The 27,971-nt window shown below is 51.2% G+C and overlaps 2 protein-coding genes across 5 annotated transcripts in view; both read left to right on the forward strand.

Annotated features, from left to right (window-relative positions):
* Nucleotides 1-146: 146 nt before the first annotated feature.
* Nucleotides 147-13,696, forward strand: PFKFB2 (6-phosphofructo-2-kinase/fructose-2,6-biphosphatase 2). Of its 4 annotated transcripts, XM_059831319.1 has the most exons (17): nt 156-231; nt 936-1,061; nt 1,175-1,271; nt 1,689-1,755; nt 1,910-1,984; nt 2,122-2,178; nt 2,661-2,785; nt 3,157-3,364; nt 3,565-3,711; nt 4,278-4,382; nt 5,029-5,158; nt 5,962-6,024; nt 6,558-6,631; nt 8,322-8,441; nt 9,401-9,413; nt 9,993-10,060; nt 13,408-13,696. In XM_059831319.1, exons 1-17 carry the CDS (start codon nt 156-158, stop codon nt 13,429-13,431), a joined length of 1,575 nt encoding a protein of 524 aa, XP_059687302.1. In that variant the 3' UTR covers nt 13,432-13,696. The 4 variants fall into 4 exon arrangements, with proteins under 4 accessions (XP_059687304.1, XP_059687302.1, XP_059687305.1 ...); XM_059831321.1 differs by lacking the exons at nt 9,401-9,413; nt 9,993-10,060; nt 13,408-13,696 and having other exon boundaries at nt 147-231; nt 8,322-8,641; XM_059831322.1 differs by lacking the exons at nt 156-231; nt 9,401-9,413; nt 13,408-13,696 and having other exon boundaries at nt 935-1,061; nt 8,322-8,513; nt 9,993-10,054.
* A 5,164-nt stretch (nt 13,697-18,860) lies between these two features.
* The window catches only part of CR1 (complement C3b/C4b receptor 1 (Knops blood group)), a 73,188-nt gene continuing 64,077 nt past the window's right edge, over nt 18,861-27,971 (forward strand). The window contains exons 1-11 of the mRNA XM_059831040.1: nt 18,861-18,877; nt 20,447-20,667; nt 21,202-21,301; nt 21,849-21,934; nt 22,340-22,552; nt 23,113-23,295; nt 23,879-24,067; nt 24,551-24,748; nt 25,538-25,720; nt 26,071-26,259; nt 26,630-26,809. Coding sequence (XP_059687023.1) covers nt 18,861-18,877; nt 20,447-20,667; nt 21,202-21,301; nt 21,849-21,934; nt 22,340-22,552; nt 23,113-23,295; nt 23,879-24,067; nt 24,551-24,748; nt 25,538-25,720; nt 26,071-26,259; nt 26,630-26,809 — 1,759 coding nt within the window. The remainder of the gene's footprint in view (nt 18,878-20,446; nt 20,668-21,201; nt 21,302-21,848; nt 21,935-22,339; nt 22,553-23,112; nt 23,296-23,878; nt 24,068-24,550; nt 24,749-25,537; nt 25,721-26,070; nt 26,260-26,629; nt 26,810-27,971) is intronic.

Below are 27,971 nucleotides of genomic sequence, written 5' to 3' on the forward strand. Positions count from 1 at the left end.
CGGCCGTAGGGGGGGCGCCCGGAGCGCGCCGCGGCGGGCGCCGATCTCCTTTGCACAGCGGAGCGCGCCCGCACCCGTGACGTAGCGCCGTTCGCCGGCGCGCGATTTGCATGCGATTTGCATGTCATTTGCATGTGGCGCGGCGGCGCGGAGCCATGTCGGCGGCGCCCCGGCACGGCGGCCCCCCGCGGGGCAGGACCGGGGCCCTGCGCGGCGGCGAGAAGAAGTGCTGTGAGTGACGCGGGCGGGCGGGAAAATGCGCACTTAACGTGCGTACGAGGGAAGAACGATGTAATTCGGGGGGACAGCGCCGCTCGCGCCGCCTAAAATAGCGCGCGTCTTCCTTAAAGCGCGTTTCCATCCCGCGTGGGCTGCGGGGACACGCGCGCTCCGTGGCCGCGGCGGGAGCGCGGGGCCCTTCGCGCGTGGGTGCGCGGCTTTGCCCCTCCGCGGGTGCCCGGCGCCGCCCCCCCCAGCCCCTCGTGTCCGAACGTGTGGCTGCTGTCGCCACCCGCATCCCCAAACCTGCCTCTCCCCGGGCGTTCCCGGGGCTTGCTCCCCCTGTTTCCGGAGAGAACGTGACCGTTTTGTTAAAAACATCTTTCTGGCGCCCTTGACCGCCTCTGCCCGACCGGTCAATATTCGAACGCTGGAAGACGTATATTGGTGCCATTAGGCAGAGCGGGTGCGCCGTTGCTAATCCGCCTCATTAGCTAACGCCCGGGAGACCGCAGAGGTCCAGCCGCCGCTCGCATTGATTAATTAGCCACAGGGACACGGTGCGAGCCCGTTATGAGATGCACGGTGGCCGTCTGTCCATCCAGGAGACGAGGCAGCTCTGCACGGGGCACGGCCTTGGGTTGGGGCTCGCTTTTTGCTCTCGGATGCTTTACGACACTGCTGATGCTCCTGGGTTTGGGGGTTGTTTTTTGCAGCATGGGCTTCCTACATGACCAACTCCCCGACCCTGATCGTGATGATCGGTCTCCCCGCGCGCGGCAAGACCTACGTGTCCAAGAAGCTCACCCGCTACCTCAACTGGATCGGGGTGCCCACCAAAGGTGTGTGCGGGGGCCGGCCCGGCGCGGGGCCGGCTCTGCCCTTCGCCGAAAGCGCTGTGAGATCTGTCTGCGAAACGCCGTCAGTCTCACGCGCTCGTCTTTTGTGTGCGAAGTGTTTAATTTAGGAGTGTATCGCCGGGAAGCGGTGAAGTCTTACAAGTCCTATGACTTCTTCAGGCACGATAACAAAGAAGCAATGGAAATCCGCAAGTAAGTCGGCGTCAGGGGACCCAGCCGACCGCGGCGGTCTGGTTAGTCTTGGGTCTTGGCAGCCTCTGTGTTTGAGAAGCAGAAAATAGCATTTAATGCCCATGAAACCAGGGGAGGAGGCAGCGTAGCCCGTGCAGGGATCCTGCCGAGGGGCTGCGCGTGGGAGTTTTGTCGTTGGCTTTGGGCTGGCACAGAGAGCAGGGGCTGCGAATGCCCGGCCCTGAGTGAAATACGGAGTAGGTTATAGATACAGGTGCCTTATGATCTCTGCAGAGCCTCCAGGGCTCTGGGAAGGGTGCAGGGGTGGGTGCTCCGTGGGCAGAGAAGAAAGTCTTTGAACCTCTCCGCTGTGGTTCGGAAGCCTTGCCGTCCGAACGCTTGACATCAGCTCTGACGATACCCGTTTCTCTCCCACAGACGATGTGCCTTAGTGGCTCTGGAAGACGTGAAGGCTTATCTCCTGGAGGAGTGCGGGCAAATAGCTGTAAGACTTTTCTGGACTAAGCATGGTTTTACATCTGGGTAGTTCAAAGCTGCCCAGGGCATTTTGGGACCCGATTGTAATCCCAAATGAGTTGGAACTGGTTTTAAAAGTTTTAGATAAACTCGCTCATTGCTACTTATGCATTTTCCGGTAGGTGTTTGATGCGACCAACACAACTCGAGAAAGACGGGACCTGATCTTAAATTTCGCTAAAGAAAATGCTTTCAAGGTAGTGCTTCTGTATTTAATTTGTAGTTGGAGTTGCTGCACCGAGGGGCATTGCTGCTCCCTTGGGCAGGAGCTCTCGCGTTTTGATTCAGGGTAGAGATCTTGACTCTGAAACATGCTTCCTTGCCTTCTTCGTAGGTGTTTTTTGTGGAGTCTGTCTGTGACGATCCAGAAGTCATTGCTGCCAATATCCTGGTGCGTGCCGCATTTTCCAGGCTCGGCTGACAGTGCTTACCGTGGGGGCTCGGTGCAAGGTCACCGGCTACGGTAGCTCACAGCAATGTCTGCAAATGCCTTGCTCTTACATTTCACCTTGGAAATAAGCAGCTAAGGTTTGCAGGAAAAGCTGGAGATGCAGTTAGCTATGCGAGAATGTGGAAATCAAATGAAGCTGAGAAATGTTTGACCTTGAAGCGTGTTTTCTTGTCAAGGGGAGGCAGGCAGCGAGTGGCTTGCAGGGACGGCTAAAAGCGAGCCAGCTGTGCCTGTCGTGGGGCCAAGAACTACAGCGCCTTCAGAGTTGCCCTTTGTTTCCTCTCTAGGAGCAGGTTTTTCCAGAGGGCAGCGTTAAACAATGCTTATTTGTTTCAAAAGGGAAGAATAATGTTATTCAGCGTCGCTTTTGCTCCCTGTCGAGTTTGCTTAACTCTCACAAAGCGGTGCTGTCTGTTGCTCAGGAGGTGAAAGTTTCCAGCCCCGACTACCCGGAGAGAAACAGGGAGAACGTGATGGATGATTTCCTGAAGAGGATTGAGTGCTACAAGGTCACTTACCAGCCTCTTGATCCCGATGCGTACGACAAGTAAGCAAAGCCCTGGGGTGCATTTTGTCCTCGCGCACGTGAGCTGCTTCGCTTTGTCGCTGCTGTTCTCTGGCTCAGGATGCTGCAACGCGTCTGCTGCAGCCTCTGCTCCCCCAAAGCGCAGTTGCTCATGTGAAGGTGATATCCTCGGGTCCCAAGTGATTTGAAAGGATTTTTCTCTAGTGTACTGCAGTGTAATGCAGCTCCTTGTTTAAGCACGGCAGTTCAGGGTCTCTTCCGTCTGCTGGAGCGACCCAGTGGTAGCGCTGATGCCTTTACTAGAGGATAACTAGCTAGATTACACCCGCAGATGCACATGCTTCATTTTTAAAACCAGTCGTGTGGGTGTTCTTATTTTATGTTGACTCCAGAGATCTTTCCTTCATTAAAGTGATCAATGTGGGACAGCGGTTCCTAGTAAACAGAGTCCAAGATTACATCCAGAGTAAAATCGTCTATTACCTAATGAACATTCATGTCCAGCCGCGTACCATCTACCTTTGCCGACATGGTGAGAGTGAATATAATCTTGTTGGCAAGATTGGTGGGGATTCTGGTCTGTCACCACGCGGGAAGCAGGTATGTGTTTGGCAGCACCCGGGTTGCTGTATTTGTAACGTGTTGTGTGACCAGGGTCAGAGCCGGGCTCTGCATCCGACTCCTGCGAGGGGCAGCCCCGCAGCTGGATCCTGCTGCGACAGCCACAGCCCTTGAAATGATGCTTTTAACGGCGGCAGCGGCTCCTGCTCCCTCCTCACCTCCCCTGGCTTTTTTTCCAGTTTGCGCAGGCACTGAAGAAGTTCATCGAAGAGCAAGAGATTGTTGATCTGAAGGTGTGGACGAGCCAGCTGAAAAGGACGATCCAGACGGCCGAGTCCCTGGGGGTCACGTACGAGCAGTGGAAGATTCTCAACGAGATCGATGCTGTGAGTGAAATGCTGATGGAAGCTTTTCTAGATGGAAAATAATGTTTAAAACCAAATCCATCACGATAAACTTGACTATTTGCTGTCCCTTCGTAACCATGTCCGTGTATAATGTACTCCAGCCGTCATCATGAGGTTTAGGACGGTTTGGTACAGGGCTGCCGATGCCTGCAGCTCCTGGACCTTGCTGTGAAGGTAGCCGGCTGGTGTGGAGAAAGAAAACACCACCGAGCATCCCAGGCGTTTCCCACACCGTCCTGGGTGGACACAGGTTACTGCTCCCGCTCTAATGCTTTCAGGCAAAAGAAATTGCAGGGTTGTTGCTGTGGAAATGAGCGCTCATTTTCGTTCCTGGCAAACAAGGGGTTTGGAATAAAACCAGAAGCCCCCCCTCTTCAAGCCACCCCGGGCGCCTGGTGCGCGAACGCTGAGTGTATGGCTCTGTCCGTTACGATACCTAAAATTTCTGTCACGTGAAGGGATTGCTGTTCTCGGCCGCTTGCTGGTTTTGCATTGTTGTACCTCTGCTGAAACCAAGGGGGTGTAACGAGTTCTTCTTCCCTCAGGGGGTATGTGAAGAAATGACCTATGCAGAAATTGAAGCCAAGTATCCGGATGAGTTTGCCTTGAGGGATCAAGAGAAATATCTTTACCGCTATCCCGGAGGAGAGGTGAAGACCCTTAGGAGAGAGCACTGAGATGCAGTATATGTAAAACAAATACCTATGTGTAGAATTGAAGGACTTAATTTTAATTTTTTCTCCCAATATTTGTATGAGAACTGAAAACGTTAGGATCCCCGGTTCTCTTTTAGAGGGAAGGTTTATTGATTTCCTTTATTGCGGAGTGCAGATGATGCCTTGCAGCCACGTTAACTGCGCCGCTTGCCGAGCCCCTTGATGCTGCCCTCGGAGGCGGAGGGGCTTCTGCATCCCCCTCGTTTGGCCGAGGCCTGAACTGTCCCTACGAAAAAACATCTTGGAAAGAAAATGACTGTGGGTGGGGCACAGAGTCATTTCTGGTTTTACTTCACAACCGTGCTGAAATGTGTAATTTACTATTTTATTTGTTTTTCTTCCTGCACTCACTAAGAGTTACCAGTTATCTGAATCCTCCTGTAATCTGAGGACTGCTGACATTAAATTTCACCTTCTGCTGTTTGTTTTTTTTCCCCCTGTATTTACCGGGTCATCCATAACTTCTGTATTTTGATATTTTAACTGGTATTTTCCTAAATGTGAAGCTGTGTTAATTGCTACTTCTGCTTCGAGCCTCTGTTTACAAAACCCCTTGAAAAATTCCTGTTTTGTTTTTCAGTCCTACCAGGACTTGGTCCAGCGCCTGGAGCCGGTAATTATGGAGCTAGAGCGGCAAGGCAACGTCCTCGTTATCTCCCACCAGGCGGTTATGAGGTGCCTGTTGGCTTATTTTCTTGACAAGAGTGCAGGTACAAAAATAAATGCATGATGTTAGGGGCTGGCTTCTCTCGCTGCTTCCTTTACAGAGCTTTTGGGAGGGTGGCTTGTAATGACTGTTTTGATTTTTTCACAACGGAAGAGCTTGCTTAAAAAAGGAAAAAAAGAAAACATTTCTGAAACACTTGAACCGGTGCATTTCAGCGGTGCACGGAGCTTGGCTCTCTTTGCGAGAAACGCGGACGCGTGCGCTGCTGGTTGTCAGCTCAGCCGTTGTTTCTGGAGCTGTTTCCACCAGTAGCATTTACATAATCTCTAGGGGATTATTTTTTAATGCAAAGAAAAAGTTTTCCCGATGCATCAGTCGCCTGCGAAGGGTTGGCGGTAGCGCTACATCTCAGCGAAACGCTGATCCCTTGCGTGGCGTGCTGGCCTGGGAGCTAGTTCCAGTCTGCTGCAAGCTCCTTTATGAAACTCCAGTGGTACTGGATTTTAATAAAACTTCTAATAAAGTTGATAAACTTCTAATAAAATCTGAAATAAAACTCCCGTGGGCTGTGGCGGCTGCGGCTGCAGTGCTTTCCCACCTGCGTGCTGCTGGAGAGGTTTCCTCCGGCTGGCCCCGTGCGTTGGAAGTGGGGGGGACAGTCCCCTCCCGCTGCAGCGGGGCTGGGGAGGGCGGTCGAGGGCTGCGGGGGGGCTGCGGCACCGCCTGCGCGGGCACAAGGCGCTTGTGCGGTTGGCGTCCGATATTTGCCGTGTGAAGGGTCCCACCCGACGCCTGGGGAGAGCGGGGCGGCCGTCAGCCCCCCCGTGACGCCTGCCTCTGTCCTAGACGAGCTGCCCTACCTGCGCTGTCCCCTCCACACCATCCTCAAGCTCACGCCCGTTGCCTATGGTAAATAATTGTCTTTTTTTATCCCCCCCACCCCGGTTTGTGTGAGCATGTGTAAATCTGACGCAAGTAAATATTTTTAATGTATATTAAAATACAGCGCTGGAGAGGGGGAAGGTTTCGGGGGGATGGTGGGAGGGGAGGTGAGGTGTGTGGGTGCCGGGCTGTTCTCCTGTGGCCTCTCAAACGAGCGATGATCGTGGGTTTCACCTGTTGAAGAAGCCCCCCTGTGCCTCCAAACTTGGATTTGGCTCTGGGGCGCAGCGAGTTAAAAATGGTTTTTCTGCGTAGAGCTGTAGTCCCCGTAACAGGGCTGCTCCGCTGCAGTGAAGGTCAAAGCCTGAAAGTAGTTAAAGTGTAAAATTCTGTTAATAGGGTGAACTGTTTATTTATGAGCTGGTTTACTTTAAAACAATAAAAACCCCCAAACTTATTCCTGCTCACTTTCCCTGCTGTTTTCAATATTAAAAAAGAAAAAAAAATTGGTTGTTTAATGAATTACCCTCCTCATGTAAACTTCTTTCTTTTTGGTAAAGGCTGTAAAGTGGAGACGATTACCCTGAACGTGGAAGCAGTGAACACCCACCGCGACAAGCCCTCTCTGAACTCAGTAAGTCTTGCTGCGCAGCGCTGGCTTTTTCCCTTTCCAAAAAGAAGCACCTAAGCGGAACCGCTCTTAAATATCTGCTAGAAATGGCCGATTGCTTTCAGCCACCAGGAAGACTTGCTGCAGAAAGAATCCCCAAAAGCAGAATTAATTGTAGGCTGAATTAATGTGCTTCCTAGGCTGGGGGGAGATACTTTTCAGAGCTATTCTAGGAAGCAGAACAGGCAAATTTAGGACGTATGTTTTAAATTCCAGGTCTCGTCCTCAGGTTTCAGTGAAGTATTTGTGGTTGATGCTTGTTTGCATTAATTGTGATTGTTTCGAAAAGACTTGCCAGAATGTTTAAAGTGAGTTTTTCTCACTGTCTTGATGAGCTTTGTCTTTGTAAGGCTGCAGAGGGGGTAAGGCTGGGCTCTGGGGCGGGTTCTCGGGGTGCCGGGCTGGTGGCTGGGAGGAGGGGAGGTTTTTCCCTTGTCTCTGCAGATTTCTTGTGCGTTTTACAAGTATTCGGTGCAGGGCAAGACGGTGGTGTTCCTAAACTTTGTATATATCAGAGCAGAAGGAGATGGGTCCAATTTACCTCCCTCGCACTGAGCATCTTCTCACAGCAGCAGTGGAAACGCGTCAGGCTTTGCCCTGCTTTGTTTATGAAACCCGTCTCTCCCGTGGCTTAGGTAACTGGCCATCCACCTTGTTCAGCAAAGCACACAACTACGTGCTAAATCTGCGGATGGTGCTGCTGTTTTAGGTGCTCGCTGCTGCAAACGCTGTTTTGCAGAGGGACTGGTCTGCCAGGGAGCGCTGCGTAGCGATTGCCTGCAATTAACTCCCCCAATTAAAGAGCACAAACCACCTCTCTGCTTCACTAGCTCGTGGCAAATCGAAGTGCATCACGTTTTAAGGTCTTTAGGTCCATTTAGGCTTTTAGCTGCTGCTTGTCACTGTATTTTATGAAGAGCTATTGGCTGATTGCCTGGGAGATGGTTATTTTGGTGTCCCAGCATAAAGGAGTCCCTGTGCCCAGGGACCATAAACACGGGGTGGAGAAGCTCAGAACCCACGTCTGTGGCTGGAGGGTTTGCAGAGCTAAATCCAGCTGACTGCAAAATGCTAAACTGAGGCTATTCGGCAAGATTTTTGTGGCTGGTCCGATGCTGGAGGTTTCCAGTGGAGCATCTATCGCTTTGCGACGCCCATGCGATGCCTGTGTTGAACTGGTTGCTGCCCACTTGGGGTCAGAGGCTGTTTCTGTTGTTCTTTGCTTTACTTGGGCAATGCAGCTGCTTTGGGAGAGAAGAAACACAAATAAGGGAAAGTTTTTCTACTTGCTTATTATTTTTTTCCCCCTAAATTGATTGGGGGGAGGAAAGAAAAGAAAAAAACAAACCAAACCCAACAAAGCTCCCTAAGCCAAAAATCCCCAAGGGAAGTAAAACTGCTAAAAAAGCAGACTTTTCAGTGGACTCTGAGACAGATTAACTGGCAGAGCGGGTCGTTTCCCACCGCTGGTGCTCACCCAGGGAAGGCGCGGAGCGGTCGTGCCAGTGCAGACCGACGCGGGGTTCGCCGAGCCGCAGCCCCGGCTGCCGGGAGCTTGGGGGTGCCTGCGGGTGGGGATGCTGGAGGTGTGTGATGTGGTTTTAAACTGTGATTCCCCTTTTCATTCCTTGCGATACCCTCCGTCTGGGATCAGAACAACCTTCCCGCCAGCCAAACCCCTGTAAGGATGAGAAGAAACAGCTTTACGCCGCGGGCCAGCGCGGACTCGGTAACGCGCCCACGACATTACAGCGTTGGGAGCAAACCTCCCGACGTGCTGGGGCCTTTCCCGTCCCTGGAAGCTCGAGATGGGGCCGACCGGCCGCAGCTGCAAGTCGGTGTCCAGGTGGTACCTTCCCTACGCTCCCCCTCCCCGCCATCGCCCGCGGCTGTCGGTGGTCCTCTCTGAAATACAGACCCTTCCCAGGGCCTTCAACATGGTCTCTGTTCCCGCATGAAAATAATTCTGGATTACACTCCCTTAAAGAAAAAAAAAGGCCAAACAAACGAACAAAACCACAAAAAAACCCACAAAAACCAAAATTTGCCCCATTAAACTAGAATTTTAGTGCCAGAAGCTTTCAAAATCAGACTCCATGCAGGCGAGTTTCCATCAGTGCAGTAGGTTTTGGCAGGGTGCTTAATTCTGGGTAATACCTTGCTTTCTGGCAGAAACCTGATTGGAAAGAGTTACAAATAGCCTCTTTGTCCAAATTTGATACTGCAGCCAAGTGTTGCTCTGGCCCCGGAGCGACCGGGTAGGGAATCTGTGCATCCGTGATTTTGTCGGTGCCCGTTTCCCTGCAGATCCCGATGTCAGCAGCTTGTTGAGCAAAGTTTGGGCTCCCAAATTAAAACAGCCTGGGTTTTGGTGCTTGGCATTTCTTTTGGCTTAGGAGCATGTAGGTCCTCATCAGTGTTGGATGCAAAGCCCCGTTTGTTTCTTTGCTCGTTTAAAATTGTTTCTCTGCTAAATTAGGAGTTTTTCTGTGCCCGGGCAAGCGCAGGCGGAGCAGGCTGGACACTGCTGCAGAGAGGAGGTGTGCGGGGGGGCTTCGAGGGGTCTTGTCTCCTCGTGCAGAGACAGCCATCATTACCAAAACTGTTTAAAAATAAAAAAAGCTTGGATACTTTAGAGGTTAGTGTTTTCCAAGCTATTCAGTGAGCCCAGCTTCTTGTTCTCCCTGTTAGAGTCAGTGGCCAGAGAGTAAAAGAAGGGGCGATGCAGCAGAGGTGAAGGTTACTGGTGTTTTCATGCTCGGTGAAGAGCATGAGGCTCAGGCATCCCCAAAATCCCCGGGCTCCGGTGGGAACCAAGCCGGACAGGGCTTTGCATTGGGGTGGGTTTGGCCCACAGCGGTTCTGGATGAAGTCTCAGCTGGAGAGGACCCTGACGGCCCGAGGTTTAATTTGTGGGTGTCTCCAGCTGGGCAGCCCCAGGATCCCCACCCTGACCGCTCCCCGTTTGCAGTTGTACCCTTTGTAATTGTGATGTCGAAGCACTGACATCCCAGATGAAGGAGCGTTTGGGAAACGCGGGGTTCTGGGGCCCCGCGGGCGGCAGGGCATGGTGCTGTCCTGGGACCTCTTGCCTGAAGGGAGCCCTTGAGACGAGCAGCGGTGGAGGAGGTGGCCGGGCGCGCAGCACCCGATGTCCGTGCCTTGTACCCTGCCGTGATACAAGCCTGCCCTGAGCTCCCTAAGGGGAAATCTTTGGGGTTGCTTCACTTCTTTCCTCTTTTGCTTTGCTGCTTTTACTGTTATTTTTAAATCTCCTTTAAAATGCACTATGAGCTATCCTGTGCTCTTTCTTTTTCCTTTGCAGCCTCAAGGGGGAAATGCTTGCCTGTGAGTGCCACTGAAAGCAGCTTGTATGTGCTCTCTTTCGGTTTAGTAAGTAGGACATCTCTTGATTAACGTTGCATGGAAACTACTTTGGGGAAAGACAAATGCATGGAGCAGAAGGAAGCCTGTTGCTGTGTAATAACTTGTCATTAAGGGGGACCTCAATGGGGGAGGAATATGTTACCAGGCTGAGCCCACTGATCCAAGGGCTGCAGCTGGACTTACTGGTGCATCGTGCAGGCTGGCTGCCTGCAAAAGTGCGTTTCGCCCCGGGCTTGCTCCGTCCCTGGACCAGGACCTGGGACGACTCCGCACTGGCGCTGCCAGGCTGAGCCACGTAGCCTGTGCTGAGCGGTGCTGGGTCCCGCGTACGTCTCCTCTCCGCCTGGGACAAGGTGTGGTGACGTTAACTGATAGCAGGGATTTTGCAGGAGTCATTGGATCGCAGCCTGGACGGGAGCGGAGTTGCTCGGCCCCAGCTCCCCGTGACTCGAGGGAGCTGGGTGGCTTTAGCGCATGCTTGGAAAGCAGCTGGGTGGTGGATAAACCTTCCTGTGGGGGTAGCGGTTGTCACCAAGTCCTCACCGTCACGTCCCCTTGGAGCCATCTTTGAATGGGGGTGAAGAGAGCAGGACTGTCTTTCTCCCACCCTAAGGGGAGAACGTGTCCTTGTCTGTCCCCCCTCTCCAGCGGGGAGCCCTCGGCTTCCCTCTCGGCCTCAGGGTAAGGGGCTTGGATGAGACCTGGGCTGCCGCCCCGTGCAGAGAGGCCGGAGGTGCCCTCGCTTCCCCGTGCTCCCACCGGCCCCAAGGCCCGTCCCCGCGCTCTTGCTCTGCTGGTGGCTGTGGCAGACCCCGCTGCAACCCCTCGCTTGGCTTGTCGGGTGTTTCGCCTCATGCAGTACACGCAACGCTGGTGTTTTGTCTCCTGAAAGTTTTTTGCATTTTAGGTGCTGTGCCTGGGGGCTCAGCTGTATTGCACAGTAGGTCCCTGCGTGGGGCTGTGGGACGGCTCTCGGCAGCACGTGGCTCCTGCAGCGCCCGTGCCGCATCCTCTGCGTGGTGCCATGCTCGTCCCCGTGCGCCGGGGTGACCCCCGGCACCCGGCTGCTCCCACCCGCCTTTGGGAGCACGGTGGTCTCCCTCTGCGGGAGCAGCAGGCGGTGCCGGGAAGCCCCCAAGGGCGGCGGCGCCTAAAGGTGGGCTCAGAGGCGGCACCACAAGCTGTGTCCTCGAAGGCTTTGGGTCTCTGTGTTCGGGCTGCCGGGGTCGTTGCTGACCTGCTCTCGCTCTCTGCAAAGCTCTGCTCCCCCCTTGCCTCTGCCCTGGGGCTTTGGGCAAACCCTCTCGCTCCTGGTGCTCTGGCGTCGAAGGGAGAGCTGGGTGTAGCGCAAAGAAAGTAAAGCGGTAGCTGGTTTGGTGACTGGATACCGGGTGTTAGGAGAGGATTCAGGTTTGGGTGGGGAGCCAGCTCCCGTTCCGCTGCGGCTGGTGGTCCCCGCAGCGGTGGGGTGCAGCTCTCACTGCCGTGGGATGCGGCTCATCTCTTCCAGGCGCGGAAGGCGCAGCTCCCACCTCTGTGCAGGTCGCCTTCCTCCAGGCCTGAGAAACTCCTGCTTGGATGTGTTTGGCCGTTTGGGTGTGCAGTTTTTTACTTCAGTTGCGCTTGGTCCTTGAAGTGAAGTTCTTCCAACAATTTTCTCAATGCGACTGCTTTGTCTTTCTCCATCACCGGTATTTACGCACATGTCATAGGATACAAAGGTACGGGGTTGATCCTAAACTTCCACGCCTCTGTCTTCTGTTCTCTAGTTTGCGATAGCATTTTTGATAATGCCGCAGAGTTTTCTTGCTGACAAAGCAGCGTGACTGTCCTGCCAAAGCTGCGGAAGGGCACAGAGCATCAAGCTGGGATGTTGCTGTAGCGCATCTCCCACGCCGGGACGGCCGGCTTGGGAGCGGTCCAGCCAGTAGCAATGCAAAAAGGGTGCGTTTCTCCTAAAGTTGGCTGTTTCCCTGGATTTCAGAGGCCTTAACGTTGAAGATGAGGGGAAAAAGAGACAGAACCCGAGCTGGGGGAGTTTGTGATAGATCTCATAGGTCATTGTTCCTATACGGAGTAATATTAATTTAGAATCAAATCAGAGGAAAATTATCCACAGGCTAAAAATCAAACCCTTGCCCCTTTGGATTTGCCTTTACTCTGAGCCAAAAGGAGCTGCGTGTTTGGAAGGTGAATGCACGTGTCAGCTTTGCAAAATTACTTTTCTAACACTGCGCTTCAAGTGGGTTTTTTCCCCTATGTTGAAACGTATCACGTAGACTTCCTGGGAGGGTTTGCAGATAAATGAAGGGAACTTGGTCCAACTTCTTTGATTCCAGTATAGACCTTCGTCCTTCTTAGTGCTGGTGTTTTACTTGACAAAGTAGCCTGTGAGCGGCTATTACAGATTACCTCTGTCTGATGATGGTTACTTTTTAAGTGTCATTGTTGGGAAAGCTGTTCAAATACTTATTTTTTTTTTAAATTGTAAATACGTAGGGTCTGGATTTCCTGACTGTTGGATTTTAGGTGTTGATGCCTACTGTTAAGCAGCAAATTGGCTCAATAGCTGTGCTTTTTTTTTTATTGCAAACCAGTGCTGGTTAGGGAACAAGGCAAATTGCACGTAGTGATTCACACATTGGTTTGCAGTCTCCAAAAGTGCCGCGGCTGAGCAGAGCGGGCGCTGAACACCGCGCCACTCGGAGCGTTTTCTGTGCTCCGAGACGTTGCCTGAGCAGCAGCTGTAGGAAATCCTGGCTGTCGGATTTTAACTGGTGTGATTGTGCATTTGTAAATATATAATTTGCTTGTACTGACCTGAGTGTGTTCCTGTCGTCTGTCGGACCCTTGGTGAGCTAGTGGAAGGCGTTTTATCAAAACTATAAGTATTTACTGTGGATTATATGCAGAGTGATTACTGTAATGTTTCTTACGTTTGTCCTGGAAGTGTTCTTTCCTATGGAGGAGATAAATAAAAGCGAGTAACCCCGAGTAACCAGCCTGCTTCGTTACTGCCTGCCGTCCTACGAGGTACTCCAGTAACGCTGAGCTTGCGTGGTCTCAGGCTGAGACTGGGAGACCCTTTGTGCGGAGCTTTGCATGAGGTTACAGGACGATGCAAAGTGTGAAGCAGCTCGGTATTCGCTCAGCGGGGAGTAAATAAGTAAATCCGTAGATGGTTACTGTCACATAGAACAATTACGTGGCGCTGGTTGGATCCTCCTGCCGCTGGCTGCTGCAGAGTGTCTGTCTGTCCGTCCCCGGCACTGAGCTGAGCTCTGCTGTCCCCTGCTTTACCGTCTCCTGACTCGCCCTTGGTATAACCTGTACCATTTCTCTCTTATTTGTAGAGGATGGCCGGTTTAACGGTGTAGAGGTTTGTGCTTTCATCCCGGATTCGGCTGGGATTTCCGTGGCTGGGAAGAGCCCTGCGGATGGGACCGGAGCATCCTCGGAGCACAGTGAGCTGCACGCCGCTTCGGCCAGTACTCTCCTCTGAAATGTGTTTTTAGAGTCTGTCTGTGTCTTTTCTTTCTGAATGCTGAAATGTCTGTCAATGAGATTGGAGAAAATTTGTTACAGAGATCTTTCAACCTGCTTTTAGTATGTGTGAGCTAACGTGTCCCTGAGCTTTCTGAGGCATTAGTGTCCCGCGTCTTTCCTCCGGGTAAGATGGCAAAATTAACCGCAGTGTATGTGAGGACAAAATAGTCATATCTATATTTGCTGAAGCAGCTTTTTTTGGAAGACTCGTTACCAGACGAAACCCCCAATCTTTGTTACCTGTTACCATTTCCAAGTTCAAACGCAGTTATGGTGGTGTTTAACCATCAAACCAGATACCATTTGACTTTGCTTTCATGACTGCCGACTTAAATCCCCCGATCTCAGCCTGTTCCTTTGCTCGGGGAAGGCTTTCGCACAAGGTATAACACGAGGCGCTCGTCAGGTCAGCAAATCCTGCGGGATGTCTCCCGCGAGGGGCAAAAGGGAATAAAAGCTCCTCCGCTGGGAACAGCGTAGCTACCCGCGCTGTCGAATCGCAGCTCGAGTCCTGCTTTAGCTTTGCACCCTGATCTAAGCCTCATCCTCTCACTCATTTTTCCTGGGTTTTGTGGACGCTTTTATCTGCTACAACAAAAAATCAGAGCGTCGCTTTGCTCGCTGTCCGGGAACGGCGGGGCCATGTGTGCAGGGTTTGCAAGAAGCAGATGATTTTTATCAGTTGTCTTTTTAATGCACCAAATTTTAGTCCCACAACAAGTTTTTAAACACGCCTATGAATAAGCTGTGAACGTGACCGATGTATAACGCTGCCTTTGATAGAGTTTAAGCTGCTTTAGTGTTCAGTGCATAGCGGGTGAAACTCCCCTGCGGTGCAGCTCGTGCGACTTAGATCCCCGCCGAGGTGCGGGGGAAGCAATACCCCAAATTTACAGTCGTCTCCCCCGAGTTTTGACTTGTGTTTTACCAAACTCCATTTTACCCCACCCCTCCTATTCTTGCACTAAGGGCAAAATCCTCAGGATGGGTGAAAAAGCAGCGTTTGGGTCCAAAGCAGGAGGCTGTTCTGGATCTGCTGTTTCCAGTGACTCCAGATTTATACGAGCAACTTCTGGGAGCCAGGTTGCTTCTTTTAAATACGTAAATAAATGTTGACCATACCCTCAGTAGGGATTTGTGCTTGAGAAACGTCGGGGCCCTGGCCCTGGCAGAGGAGCTCAGCAGCCCCAAAGCCTGAGGTTTACCTGGGGATTTTGAGCTCAAACCCAGTTGTTTAAACACTCCCAGAGCTTTAATTTGCTAAAGCTGAGATGGAGACGTCCGTGGCAAAGGCTCAGGCTGTAATCCTAAGCCTTTAGGATTTATGCGGAGCAGAAGCGTGTGTTGATCTAAAGCAATTGCGTCACGGAGGGAGGAAATTCAGTGGGTGAGAAACTGAGTTTTATTAGTTTTGTTCCTCGGGCTGTTCCCACCGGGGCGCAGGTTTGCTGCAGCCTTCTGCAGCGCCGTCCGTTCTTCGGTTTCAAATGTTACAGTGCTTAGAAATAAGCTAGAAAAAAAGAGGGAGGAAAAAAACGTTGAAGGAAGAGTTTTGTAGCCTGTTGCATGGTAATACTTGCTCTCACTCTCCAGTAATGCTCTAAACGCACAAACTTGCGCTGCATCGGGCTGGCTGCTCCTGCCGAGAAACCCGCTCTGCGGGGAAAAAGGAGTAGAAATGTACTGTAGGATGTTTACGCACAGTGTGCTTAACTACTTGCTAAGGAGTTAATTATGTTTGTATCATTGGGTAGTTAATGGTTGCGAGGAGACAAAATATATATTTTTACCTGACAGGATTCATGAATGTTGCTGCTAATATGTTGGCAGTCATAACTTTTTAATCACTGCTAAAAATCAGGTCTGCAGTTTTGGGTCATTGTCTGTGGGTCCCTTATTCCTGTCGAGTGGGTCCCCGCTTTGGCCGTGGTCTGCTGGGTCGTGGGATGGAGCCTCTCAGCCCTCTCTGCAGGCGGCAGCGTTTGTGCCGCGGTGCTTTAATTAAAGCCTGACTATAGCCTTTTCCTCCTGCATTTGGACTTTCAAAAGGTGTAAATACATGTGTCTAGAGCAGAGCAGCAGCGGGTTTGTGATCGTCATCGCTGCCGTGCGGGTGAATCATACCTGATGTGACGGGTCCCGGGGTCCTGCCGAGCCCCGAGCTCTCGGGGACGGCAGGGCTGGGGCGATGCCAGCGAGCCCACGCATCTCCCCAGCCCCAAACAGGCTGGTGGGTCCCTGTGCCAGGTATTTCCTTGAAATCACCTGATTCCCTTGGCACCGTGCGTGCAAATACCCCAGAATAAACACCGATTGCACAACGTACCTGAACTGAGGATTGGCAGCGGCTCGTGCTATCAGTCCGACCCGAGCCGGTGTCTTGGGCTGGGCAGGTGGAGGTGGTGACTTTGGAGGTGTGGAGGTGGGTTTGGTGCATTCACGAGCGTTGCACCATGAGCGGGGCGGTTTCTGTATTTCCCTGGCTTTTTGTCCATCTGTTTCTAGCAGCAGAGGTGGTGGTGGCCGCTGTCACGTTCAGTGAGCAGCAGCAAGGCCACCCGTGGGACCTGCATCGCTGTCCCTGAGCTGCGGTCCAGGGGCTGGCCGGCCCCAGCGTTGCGGATCGTTTTAGAGAAAAATGATCGCTCAGGCAAAACCTCTTCCATCTCTGCAGCCAGCAATAGGGGGAAATTGGAAAGTGAGGAAAAAGGCTTAAAACCAGCTGGGATAGCTTGAGTTTGTGTACGCTGGCTGTGACGTGAGAGCTGGCACCTCTGCAAGGCGTCCCCTTCCCGGCAGCTCGGCGGTGGGTGCCGAGGAAGCCCAGCCCAGCCGCCACAGGGCCAAGGAGCAGCCTTGGGAGGAGAGGCATCGCCGCCAGCGCTTCCAGGAACCGCCTGCCCCGGGGCGACGTCCCAAACCCTCACCCGTGCTCCTCCGAAGGGCACTGGGCGAGCGCTGCCGGTGCTGCCCCACCTCTCCTGCTGCTCCTCTGTCTCTGAATGCTGCAGGCTGCATCTCTGTATTCAGTGTTTAGCGCGATGGATGTTACACGTCTGCTTGCAGTTTTGCTGTTTCGCTACACTACTGCTTTCTGATGGTGTTTTTTTCAGGATTAAAAAAATGCAATGTATGTAAACTTGTGCTGTATGTTGCATGCTCTGTGCACTTGAGCATAAATATCCTATCAGCATTTATTTACAATAAAGAGATTTAAAAAAATATAGATCTAGTTTCCTCTGTTACTTTCCATTATTATACATGCTGGTTTTGTGAGCTAATGGTGAATTCAGGGAGTTTCTGGAAAGCGTTTGGAGGAAGAGGGTGTGCAGGGGAGGGCAGGCATCCCTGGCTTTTGGGAGTTGGGCTGGAAATGGTGAATCCTGCACCCCGGAGCTACTGCTGCCATTCCCTTCCCTCATCAATTTTCCATTGCTCCAATATTGGAGCTATTGGAATTTGGATTTTCAGGCTTTCTGTGGAGCTCTTGGGGAAGGAACACTTTTTTTAAAGCACATGACTTTTTTTTTTTTTCCCCTAGAAAAAGATAAAGAGGAGCAACTGGTGTGACTCTTAACTGTGATTTCCAGCACCTGCAGCTGGAAACCAGCTGGTCCCGAAGGGACTCGCCAGCCACAGCCTGCAGAGAAGCGACCTTGGATATGGTCAAGGAAAACCCCTTTTATCCTGTTTATCCTGCCGCAAGCTGCGGGTTGAGGAGGTCTGAGGAGTGTTTAGCAGCCATCGGTGCAGGAGACGGCTCTCGGTGTGGCTGTGCCCCGGCTGATGCTCGCGGCCGTGAGCACCCTGTGCAGACACCAAATAACCCCCTGGGTGCCTCCAGGGAAGCTGCTGATTTTTTTGGCATGCAAATTGGCTTGTTCTGAGTTATCTGGGGAAAAAAAAAAAGAAATCTAGAAAGCCTATGTTTGTGCTTGCGATTAACTGAATTCTTGTAAATATTTAGTGGAGGTCATTGGCTGCTCGGGAGTGACGAGGGGCTTGTTGTGAGCAAGCCCCTGCTCGTGGGGCGAGGGCAGGCAGCCTCTTGCCGTGATTCACAGAGCAAGAACTAAATCTGTTTCATTGCATTTTGGCATGAACTCAGGTGAACTTCAGAATGGTAATACATCCCATTCAGCGTAGGGACGTGGTAAATTTTTCTGGCAAAACCCCTCAGATTTGGCAGAACAAAGCAATACCTGTGAGAAGTGCAGCCCGGGGTAAAAAGGCCATTGCCAAGTTCTTGATGGTGACTCGAGCCTGGAGGAGCCGTGCAGCCAAAGCGCAACAGGAGCAAATGGTTACAACTTCTGTCAAAACTCTTGTTACTGGAAAATGACCCACCAGCGAGAGCCGGGTTCAGGAGCAGCTTTCAGCGAGACGGAGGGCAGCTGGCTTTCCCATCGCGGACCCGGGCGTTCAGCTCTGAGCGATGCTCCCTGTGACCGCGCGTGCTGCTGAGCTCCAGCTGGTGTTGCTTTAATGGGATTAGGTGGAGCTGGTTGAAGAAACCGTATTTTGAACGCTGGCCATAGGCTTTTGAGGTCAGAAGAGATGAGCTGATGGTGAAGCAGTCCCCTTGAGGAGGCTCCCATGGTGTGCCCGAGGTCCCTGGGCATCGCCTGGGGACCGGCGCTGCCCGGGTGCTGTTGCTGCAGGGTGGAACGGGCAGCGTCCTGCTCCGCAAGGATCATTTCAACAAAGAGTTGGCAGCTCCATGCAGAAAATAAACAATTTCAACATCTGCTTGGGTTGCATTCAGTTTTCTAGTGTTTCACTTTGTGGGTTGAATAAACTACTTCCTTCTTGCTCAGGGGAGGAGTTATTGATTTATGGGTCAACTGGCACAACTCTGGTCTCTGCAGAATTCAGACTTTTCTGCATGGAGCCATATCTGAGCGTGTAGGCGTATCGTAACTCCTCCTTTAGCCCTGCGGTGCCTGGAGCCGGGGGGCTGGACGAGGACAGTCATCGCTTTGCCTTGCAAGAGCCGAACACGCTGGGTCTCTGCATCTCCTGCTGACGGGCCTCCAGGTAAGATGGCTCGAGCCATACAGCTTTAGGTGGTGTTGCTCTTGGGAAGTGGATTGGAGCTTTCTTGCACCTCTAGCAGGCACAAAGATCAGTAACTTAACTCAAATTAAACCAACAGCTGTAACAAAGACTGAAGGAAAGCCCAAGGAACGAAACAGCCACAAGAAGTGTTAGGTTTAGGGCAGAAAGCACCAAGAAAGACTCTCGTTTCCAGAAGGTAGGTATGCCCTTGGAGCGTACGTAAGATTGGGAGGGTTTAGGCTCATAGGTGATGATCCTGGATAACAAAGTCAGAGGGGACTCTTGCTGATCTCTGGGGGTGCTACATTAGTCCAAATTGCACTTAAATTCCCTTTTGTAAAGCAATTCAGTCTCCTGGATGACTTGTATGCCTTACAGCTTTACTCCAGTTGATGTATTTGCCCAAAATGGTTGTGTCTTTCTGGTTAGATGCTTTTTTCTCTCTCTGTGTAATTTATCGTTGGGGGACTGCATTGACTCCAGCAGGATTTCATCTGACTATGAATTTGCTTCCAAAAGATTTATTGCTAAACCAAAACATTTTACCCATAACATACGTTTCAGGGGACTTTTTCCATAGGCATAGATAAACTCATGGCCCTGCAGGTATTAATTTGGCTGGTTGGCCAGGAAGAACACTATATTGGCAATATAGTGTTTTTAACTCAAATCTAACAAGCTACAAAGTATTTGTGTTATGGTTTGAGTGGAGCTGTTAGTCTTTCTTTTTTTTCTTTTTTATTTTATTTTTAAATTTTAATTGAAAGCTGCGTTCTCAAAAACGCAAATAAATGAGACTAGTGGAATAAAGCCTATGGGAATTGCTTAACATCTACAATCGGTTGTCCTGTTTGCGTTGCATTTTCATGTCTCTGGGTCTGGTCTGCTGGAGCCAGCCTTCCTCCCCCAAATCCAGCTCTGCCCCAGCAGCCCAGCTCTTCCGCGCTGGGTCTCGGTCCCGCCGGCCGGAGAGGAGCTGCTCCGCTCTCTCACAGGGTGTTGCAATAGCTCCTGCAGCTTCTGGTCCCCAGCCACAACTGTAGGAACTGCTTAGGGATGGAGAAATGAAACCTGTCTGTATGAGCTATGGTTACCCCGAGTGTGAATACCCCCTGATATTTTTACAGATACTTGGCCTAGAAAAAGAATGCAGTAACTTCTGTGGGATCTCTGCCCAGGAATAAAGAAAGATGCCAGCCCTGGAGCCGGGGAGGCAGAGGGATTGCGCCGCTGTCCTTGGGTTATTCCTCGCCGCTGCTCTTGTTGTGACTGTCCAGAGTAAGTAAACACAAGGAGGGAGTGAGTCTGTTGGGATAAACTAAGATCCCTCAAAGGAAAACCTTCTTCAGGGGTTCACAAGGCTTGGATCCTTCTTGTTTCCTTGTTGCCTTTGCATTTCGAGAACACTGTAAATCTTTGTGATCGGAATCCATCGCCTTTTGCCTTTTTTCCTTTGTGTGTAAAATGGCTGTAAAATTATTCCAGCTGAAAAAGGTGCAATGATTTATACTCATTGGGGAGTATAATAATAAATACTAATAATATATAATAAACGGTTAATCCGGACTTTGTGACCAGCCTTTGAAACTGCTGGATGAGTTGTGAGGAGGGAACAGGACCTCATGGGGCGACGCTCCTCCCCGTCCCTGCCGGCATCAGCCATCCCCAGTCCCAGCCTGCGCTTCTCCTCTTTGCTTCTGGCTTTAAGGAGTCCTAAGGCCACCGAAGTGTCCTCGCCCGGACCTGCAGAGTAAATCAGGCCTGAACTCCCACTGCTTTTCCTCCCAGCGTCTTTCTGATGGAGTTTCTGTTGGTAGGTGAATGCGATGTTCCGCCGCATCTCCCATCTGCAGAACTCAAAGAGCAGCACCGCGGCATTACTGCCTTTCCCTATAATTCTGTGGTGGAATACGTCTGTCGTCCGGGTTACACGAGAAATGTTCATGTCCGAAACATCCTTGTTTGTGGAAGGAACACTAAGTGGCACGGATCATATGACATCTGTATACGTGAGTATATTTTGGGTTGACTTTTAGTTTTGTTTTTTATTTGCTGATGCGATCTGCTCATTTCGTTGGAGCATTATCCAAAGTGACCTCATGGGATGGTGGGAGATGAGTGACCTGACGTGACGTACCAGTTGTGTTCTGCTAAGTCCTGGCAATGATGGCAAAGGCCGAAATCTGTTTTGATGCTGGTTGTGTTTGATTGCTGACTCAAAGGATGTTCTTCTGCTCAGGCACTTTGTAACTCTTGGTTCAAAAAAAGTATTTCAAACTTGCAGTAGGAGAATCCTTTAGCTGTGAAGAAACGCTGTCACGCTTGCAAAACCCCACTTAGGCTGCAGAGACTGGCTGCAGGTCATGATGCAAGTCTCAACAGCATCATGAATCGTGGGATAATTTAGGGTTGGAGGGGAAATCTGGAGGTCTCTGGTCCAATCCCTCGCTCTGTATTGGAGGAGTCTTCTGCTTTCCTGCTGCATTTTCCTGATTCTTCAAGAAACTGAAACGAGGACTAACTCCAGTCCTGTTGTCCCCCAGCAAAGCCCTGCGCCTACCCTGGAGAGCCGGCCAACGGCAGACTCGTCCTAGCAGAAAAGTTCGTCTTTGGTTCAGCAGCGAACTTCACCTGCAACACTGGGTAAGCCAGGAGGACTCAGGGCACGGGTCCTCTTCTTCCCCAGTGATTTTTCCAAAGCCTTTTCCCTCTGGATTAAAGCCTGTGCTGTCTGTAGCCTTACCAGTGTAGGTAATTGCAGACTGTGATTGAAATGTCTTTTAAGCTTTCCCCCGAGAGCTTTAAGACTGACTGAGTTTTCTTAATCTCATACTTTAAGGCAGTTCTTCCCAAACTCAAGTCCACTCTCCTGGCCCTTTCTCTAAACCATTTCCAATGTTGCAGTATCTTTTTGAAGAAAAGACATCAATACTGAACTCAGAGCTGTAGTGATAGCTACAGCTGACTGGTAAAGTAGATGGTTTCCCTTAGAAACCATGTAAATTTTTTTTTTAATTTAAAAAATGCTTTTGTCAAAAGCCAGTGTGTCATTGAAAAAATGACATTGGTGGCAAATTTCTGATCAGCTGTGATTATGATAAGGAAGCCAAAACCATCGTGATGGCGATGTTATAGGTAATACATCAAAACTGAGCTTGTCGAGTAATTCCTTCTCTCCTATTTCACACAGGTACAGACTGGTTGGAAATCCTCAAATTCAGTGTGTGATTAAAAATGGGGTTGTTACATGGGACAGAGATATTCCCATCTGTGAGCGTAAGTAGAGTCCCTTAACTGATCTACTGCTTAAATGGGGATGGATAAAGAAGCAGTCGCGTTGCCCTGCTGAGGATTTCAGCAGTTCGATACATGGTGGAGTCTAGAAAGACATTTTTTCTTTACGTTTTTCTTCCTGCATCATCCTGCAGAAAAACGTATTCACTGTCTGGGAGTAAGGCAGCTGGATGTAAGACTGGTATGTCCCAAAGCCACTGGCGCCCGGGTCGGAGCTCTGCTGCCTGCGGGCTGGCGTGCAGCTCCCTTGAGACCTGCCCTTAAGTTCTGACCTTCTGGCACCTCGTGTTTCAACTTTTTCTTACCAGACTTCTGGTGCAAAACGAATTAAGTTTTTTCTCTCTTGTTCTTCCCTCCCTCTACCATTTCTGCCCCCTCCCTCCCCAGCAATACCGTGTTCACCCCCTCCAGCAATAGCTAACGGGGAGCACAGCGGAGCTGACAAAGAGCTCTTCGAATACGGAGCATCCGTCACTTACTGGTGCCGCACTGTCAAAAGGGGAGAGAGACCTTTCTCGCTGGTGGGAGATGCCTCTATTTTCTGCACGACCACAGATGACATAAACGGTGTCTGGAGCAAGCCAGCCCCAGAGTGCAAAGGTGAGCCGCTGCCAGGCGCGGGGTGAGCCGCGCGCTCACCGGAGCCCTGCGGCAGCACCAGCCGCAGCCCCTTCTCCGCTGCCTGCTGCCCTGTCTGCTATAGCGGCTTTCTTCCTTGGAGCCCCCTCTCTCCTTTACATTGCCAGAATCGTCTCTTGCAGATGAGACCCTCTGAGTAACAGGAATTAGGACCTCCCATCGCAGGGACCACGGCTGCTCACATGGGGGACGTGGGAGGGGGATTTTATTAGCGGTCGCAGACCAGACGATGCATCTTGCCTGCTGGCCTGTGTAAAGCATAATGCCTGCAAAGAATTCAGAAACCTGCTGCGATACCTGCTGCCTTTCCTATGTTCTTTTTACACTTCACCTTAATAAAAAAAATGCTGTAATATGGAGTAAGGGGTTCAAAAATACCACGTCAGCCTGCTACCTTGTCGTGTCCATTTTCAGCCTTGTTGGTGAACGCATCTTATGCTACGAGAATGTTTTTAATACCCTCGTCTCCCCTCTTGAGCATAACTGCTGATTTCCTAAGCGGTGGCGTTTCCCTGACGCAGTGGTCAACTGTGAGCAACCGAGCGTGGAGAACGGGAAGCTGCTGAGCGGGTACCGGGCTGAGTACACCTACAGAGACACCGTCATGTTCGACTGCAACTTCCGCTACGCCATGCACGGCAGCGACACTTCCACCTGCAAAGAAAACGGCCTCTGGGACCCTCCGCTGCCGCTCTGTCAGCTCAGTAAGTGCAGCGGACCGAGTGCTGCTCTGCCCGGCCCGGCAGCTTTGCTTCGGTGAAGTTCCCCCCATCTAAGAAAGCACCAGGGCCTGAACGCGATGGCTCCGAGATATAATTTTTTGTTTGTTTGGTTGGTTTTTTTGTTGTTGTTGTTGTTGCTAATCTTGCTGTAGCACTAAGGTGACTTTAGGAATTTACGACTTGGGGCCATAGGGACTAAAGCCTTGTCCCATTCAAGCTAGCGAGCATTTCTCAGTAGAATTCAAAGGGACTAAATCAACCTTTCTATACTTAATATTTTTAAAGTTTGTTGGTAGAGCCTCAGGTAGTATAAACTTTATTAGAAATTACATCTCGTTATAACAGTGCAAATTACCACGCAGGCTGAAATTATTCCTACATTTTCATTTGCCTCCTTTGCATTTGCTCTTTAGCATTGCTGAACTCAGAGGATTGAGTGCATCTCAGAAAAAGCAATGTGGGCCCATGATTTTTCCCCAAATCCTCTCTCTGTTAAGTTTCATACAACTATGATCCTCACTGATCTATCACTGGCAATGTCCTTAAATTGGTATTTCATTCCTAGGTAGCTGTGACGACCCTCCAGATGTGCGTAATGCTGTTAAAGCAAAACTTGCTGGCAATTTGTTTCCCGTGGAGACTGTCATTACCTACGAGTGCTGGGAGGGCCACCAGTTCAGCCCGGGAGAAACCACCCAGCACATTAAGTGTCTGCCGGATTTTACGTGGACCGAAACTCCGCGTCCTTGTGAAAGTAAGTGTATGTTCCTTTGGCTTGCTTACCCTTGTGATTTGGCGAAATTATTACCGAATGAAGAAACGGTACGTGGTCTGCTGTTGTGCGGATCGCAGGGTGGGGGAGAGAGCGGGGATGCTCCAGGTGCCCGGCTGGGCGTGTCTCTGGTCTTTGCTGTCGCTCTTCATCTCCTTTGATTTGTTCCCCAGCACAGGGTTTTCTCTACTTTATTTACCAGCTATGCTTTCTAGTCCCTTCATCCTGCAGAAAAAGTCATCGCGGTGTCGAGGGCCCCTTGCTCCATCCAAGGGGAGGTTGCGGTTGCGGAGTCTTGCAAACCCCCTGTCCCCCAGGGGTGCCCAGGGACGGTGTTGGGGCAGATTTAGTGTTGTGATGTGTCTTTGACTTACAAAGCATTCATCCTTCTGTTTGCAATGAATCTGCTGCCATCCGGATGGCTTTGCCACGGATTCACGCTTGCTAATGTTTGGCATTTCTCAGGAATTCGTTGCCCAAATCCAGACATCAGGAATGGAAAGCCCTTACGTGTATGGGAAGATAAAGACAATTATGTGTATGGAGACAGACTGGAAATCACGTGTAATGATGGCTATGCTTTCAAAGGTCACAGCAATAACATCGTGCTTCGGTGTACAAGTGCTGGTAGATGGGATCCAGCAGTACCGGAGTGCATTCCAGGTAGGCGAGAGCTGGTGAAGCATGTTGACTTGGAGACTACTTATTTCTGAGTGCAAAGGTTTGGGTCGCAAAGGTTTTGGACAGCATAGCTGTCTGCTGACATTCGTGGAAAAATTTACATGTGGCCTTAGATGATGGTAGTAGCAGGATACACTGCCACGTATCCCCAAATCTAGTCCTCCTGTGATAACTTGGGAGAAATAGGCAGCAAAAGATCCAGGTGGATCATTGTATCGCCTGGGGACTGCTGTGGAAAAAGTACGGGGTTTTGGCAGGGGGCTGAGCTAGTGTCTGGGGAGGCGGGATGGGAAGGGGGCTGTCGGTAGCTTTTAGAGGCTTGGGAGGTTCCTGAGAAGCCTGGGAGGCATTTACCCAGCTGGAAGGGGATGTGGTTTGTGCTTTGACAACAGCTGGGCTGGTTTGCGGACATGAGGCTTGGGAGCAGAGGATGTTCTCAATGCATTTCCCCTCTCAGAAGAAAATGTAGCAGCATAAATAAGTGACACTGCTGAAACTAATAACCTAGCAATGGGGCACCGTAGCAATATCAGGGAGCTGCTGGAAGCGGCCTGAGCCCAAAAGTTCAGGAAAACCTTGCCAGGAGGAAAGAGCCTGCTCCACCTCACAGGGCAGCCAGCATTAGAGCATGGACGATATCTGCATCTGGACGATAGTCACCTTTTTTTTTAGGGTTCAGATGTTCTTGCTAACTGTCTTCCCCATAGAAAGCAGCTTCGCTGGAGTTCTTTCTGAAAATACATGACATCCTTTATTTTCCGTTGTTTCTAGAACCTCGTTGCCCAAAGCCAGATACTGCTCATGGAAGAGAGGTTTATAAAACTAAAAATGACTACACAGTTGGGACCCGACTGAGGCTGGCGTGTGATTCGGGCTATGTCCTCAGGGGCCAGGACTTGACCGAGTGTCAGGCTGATGCGAGCTGGGCTCCCCCGTTACCGTTTTGTGATAAAGGTATGTGTAATGCTGCGCTGAGAAATCTCGTACATTCGGTATTCAGAAACAGCGGTGGGTAGGCGACCTGCCTTCAGCATCTGCTCCTGGGGAACAGACGATGGTCGCTCATGGGCTGAAAGCGTTGAGGTGTCTTCTCCCTGGAGATGTGACCCAGGTGGGAGCCGAGCGAGAAGTGGGAGCCCTGAGCTGGTGTAAGAGGCAAGAAGCCAGCCAGCAGCTTCACGTGAATTTGCCACACTACAAACATGAAGTTAGCTCTTGTACTGATTTCCCAGAAGTGATTTTGATTCTCACCTGAATATGATAATCGTGCGTTTCTTTTCTTATCAATTCCCTCTATTCCACAGTCTGTGACCCCCCTCCACAAATCGCTAACGGGCAGCACTCGGGCTTGGGACGGCAGCAGTTTCCCTATGGCACAGAGGTGACGTACAGCTGTGTGGAGGGTCTGTCCCTCATTGGGGACGCCTCCATCTACTGCACCTCCGACGATGGGGTGAACCTGATGTGGAGCGGACCTGCCCCAGAGTGCAGGGGTGAGTTGTTTTTCCTGTACGGGATCGGACTGAAGCCAGGACCTGGGTGCAATGCTGGGGGGAAGCCCCAGCCCTGTTACCTGCTCTGGTCCGGGAGCTCCAAACCCAGAGCGGTTTAATGACCACGTGGCTCCTCTGGCTCCCGTGCGAAGGTCTCGGCACCACGAGCTGCTCAGTGACACCAGGGACTGGTCAGGCCTCCTTGGGGGCTGCTGCAGGCAGCTGAGGGTCAGTCCTTGTGTTTGAGTATAAAACTGATGCAGAGAACGTCAGGAAGAGCGGCTCTGCCCCACCTGACCTGGTTCCCCGTTGTCCCTGGGGATGGGCAGCAGCCAAACCCACCGCTCCCACCTCCGCTCTCTTCCCGCAGTGGTTCGGTGCCCCAAGCCCTCAGTCAAGAGGGGCAGGGTGACGCCGCAGAGGTTCACGTTTCCCTACGGGGCGACCGTGCAGTTCTCCTGTGACGACGGCTTCGTGCTGCACGGCGATGCCGAGAGCCGGTGCCTGGCCGACGGCGCCTGGCACCCTCCCCTGCCCGTCTGCCAGCCAGGTGGGTACCAGACCCGGGCAGACGCCCCACAGCTGGGTGGCATAGGCCAGGGGTGCTGCTCCTTTGAATCACCAGCAACAGGTGGAATTTTCAGGGTGTTTTCTCCTCCATCTCCTCCCATTACCTTATTTTTTGGCATGCATTTTCCTTTCAGTTCATTGTCTCAAACCCTCGGGACAGGAGGACCTAGTGCTTTACTCTTTTAAATCACGGTATGAAGTGAATGAAACTATGTTCTTCCGCTGCAAACCTGATGGCCGTCAATCAGTAAATTCAGAAAGTACCTGCTCAGCTAAGGGCACTTGGATACCACCGCCCACGTGTGTAAGTACCACCACTTATCTCACCCCATTTATAGCCTGGACTGGTCCGACTTCACGAGTGCGGTTGCTTTGTGACAGCAGGGCTGGCCTGATTGAGGGGCTGCAGCAGGAGGGGGATGCTCAGCACATAGGTCCCTGCAGCACAGTCTCATGCCCTCTGTCTTTGTTTTGGTTCTTTTAAAGAAAACACGTGACGCCTGTGAAAAGATTCTTCGAAACAGGGAAGCTTTCCAGTGTGGAGTTCCTCTGACAGAACTGAAAACTCTGCTGGAAGTCCAGAAACTATACTTGGAGATTCAGAAACTTGAAAAGGAGCTAAAAACCACAGCATACGGCTGACTGTTGTCACTGGTATCATAAGAACCATCCTCTTTGCGTGTTGAATAATCATGCTGACTGAGGATTTCTTGAGACTTTGTAATTCATGCTAATACATAAATAGCCTGAACAAAATTTACCAATCAGTCAAGGAACAGATTGGGTCATACGGGGAGTCAGAAAGTGACTTCTTCTGGCTCGTTCTGTTCGAGATCACTGGGTTAGGTTTGCACATCACTTCATACATTTTAAAGCTTTACATTTAGATATGTTTGTTATACTGACAAGTGCGCAGTTAGAAAGGAACTGAGTGGAAAGTAAATTTTTGTCGGGGCCGAGCAGAGGCCGTACAGACAGGCAGGAATGTGGTAAGAGCCGCCAACCCACGCTCGCCCCACAACTGCTGCACCTCCTCAGCTACAATCCAGTATAGCCCGTTGCTACTCTGTTCATATGTTGCATTCATTATTGTGAACAAACTTAACTGCTCAATTAGCTGTGACCTTCAGAGCAGGCACAAT

The sequence above is a fragment of the Gavia stellata genome, chromosome 30 (genome assembly GCF_030936135.1).
Source record: "Gavia stellata isolate bGavSte3 chromosome 30, bGavSte3.hap2, whole genome shotgun sequence".
NCBI lineage: Eukaryota > Metazoa > Chordata > Aves > Gaviiformes > Gaviidae > Gavia > Gavia stellata.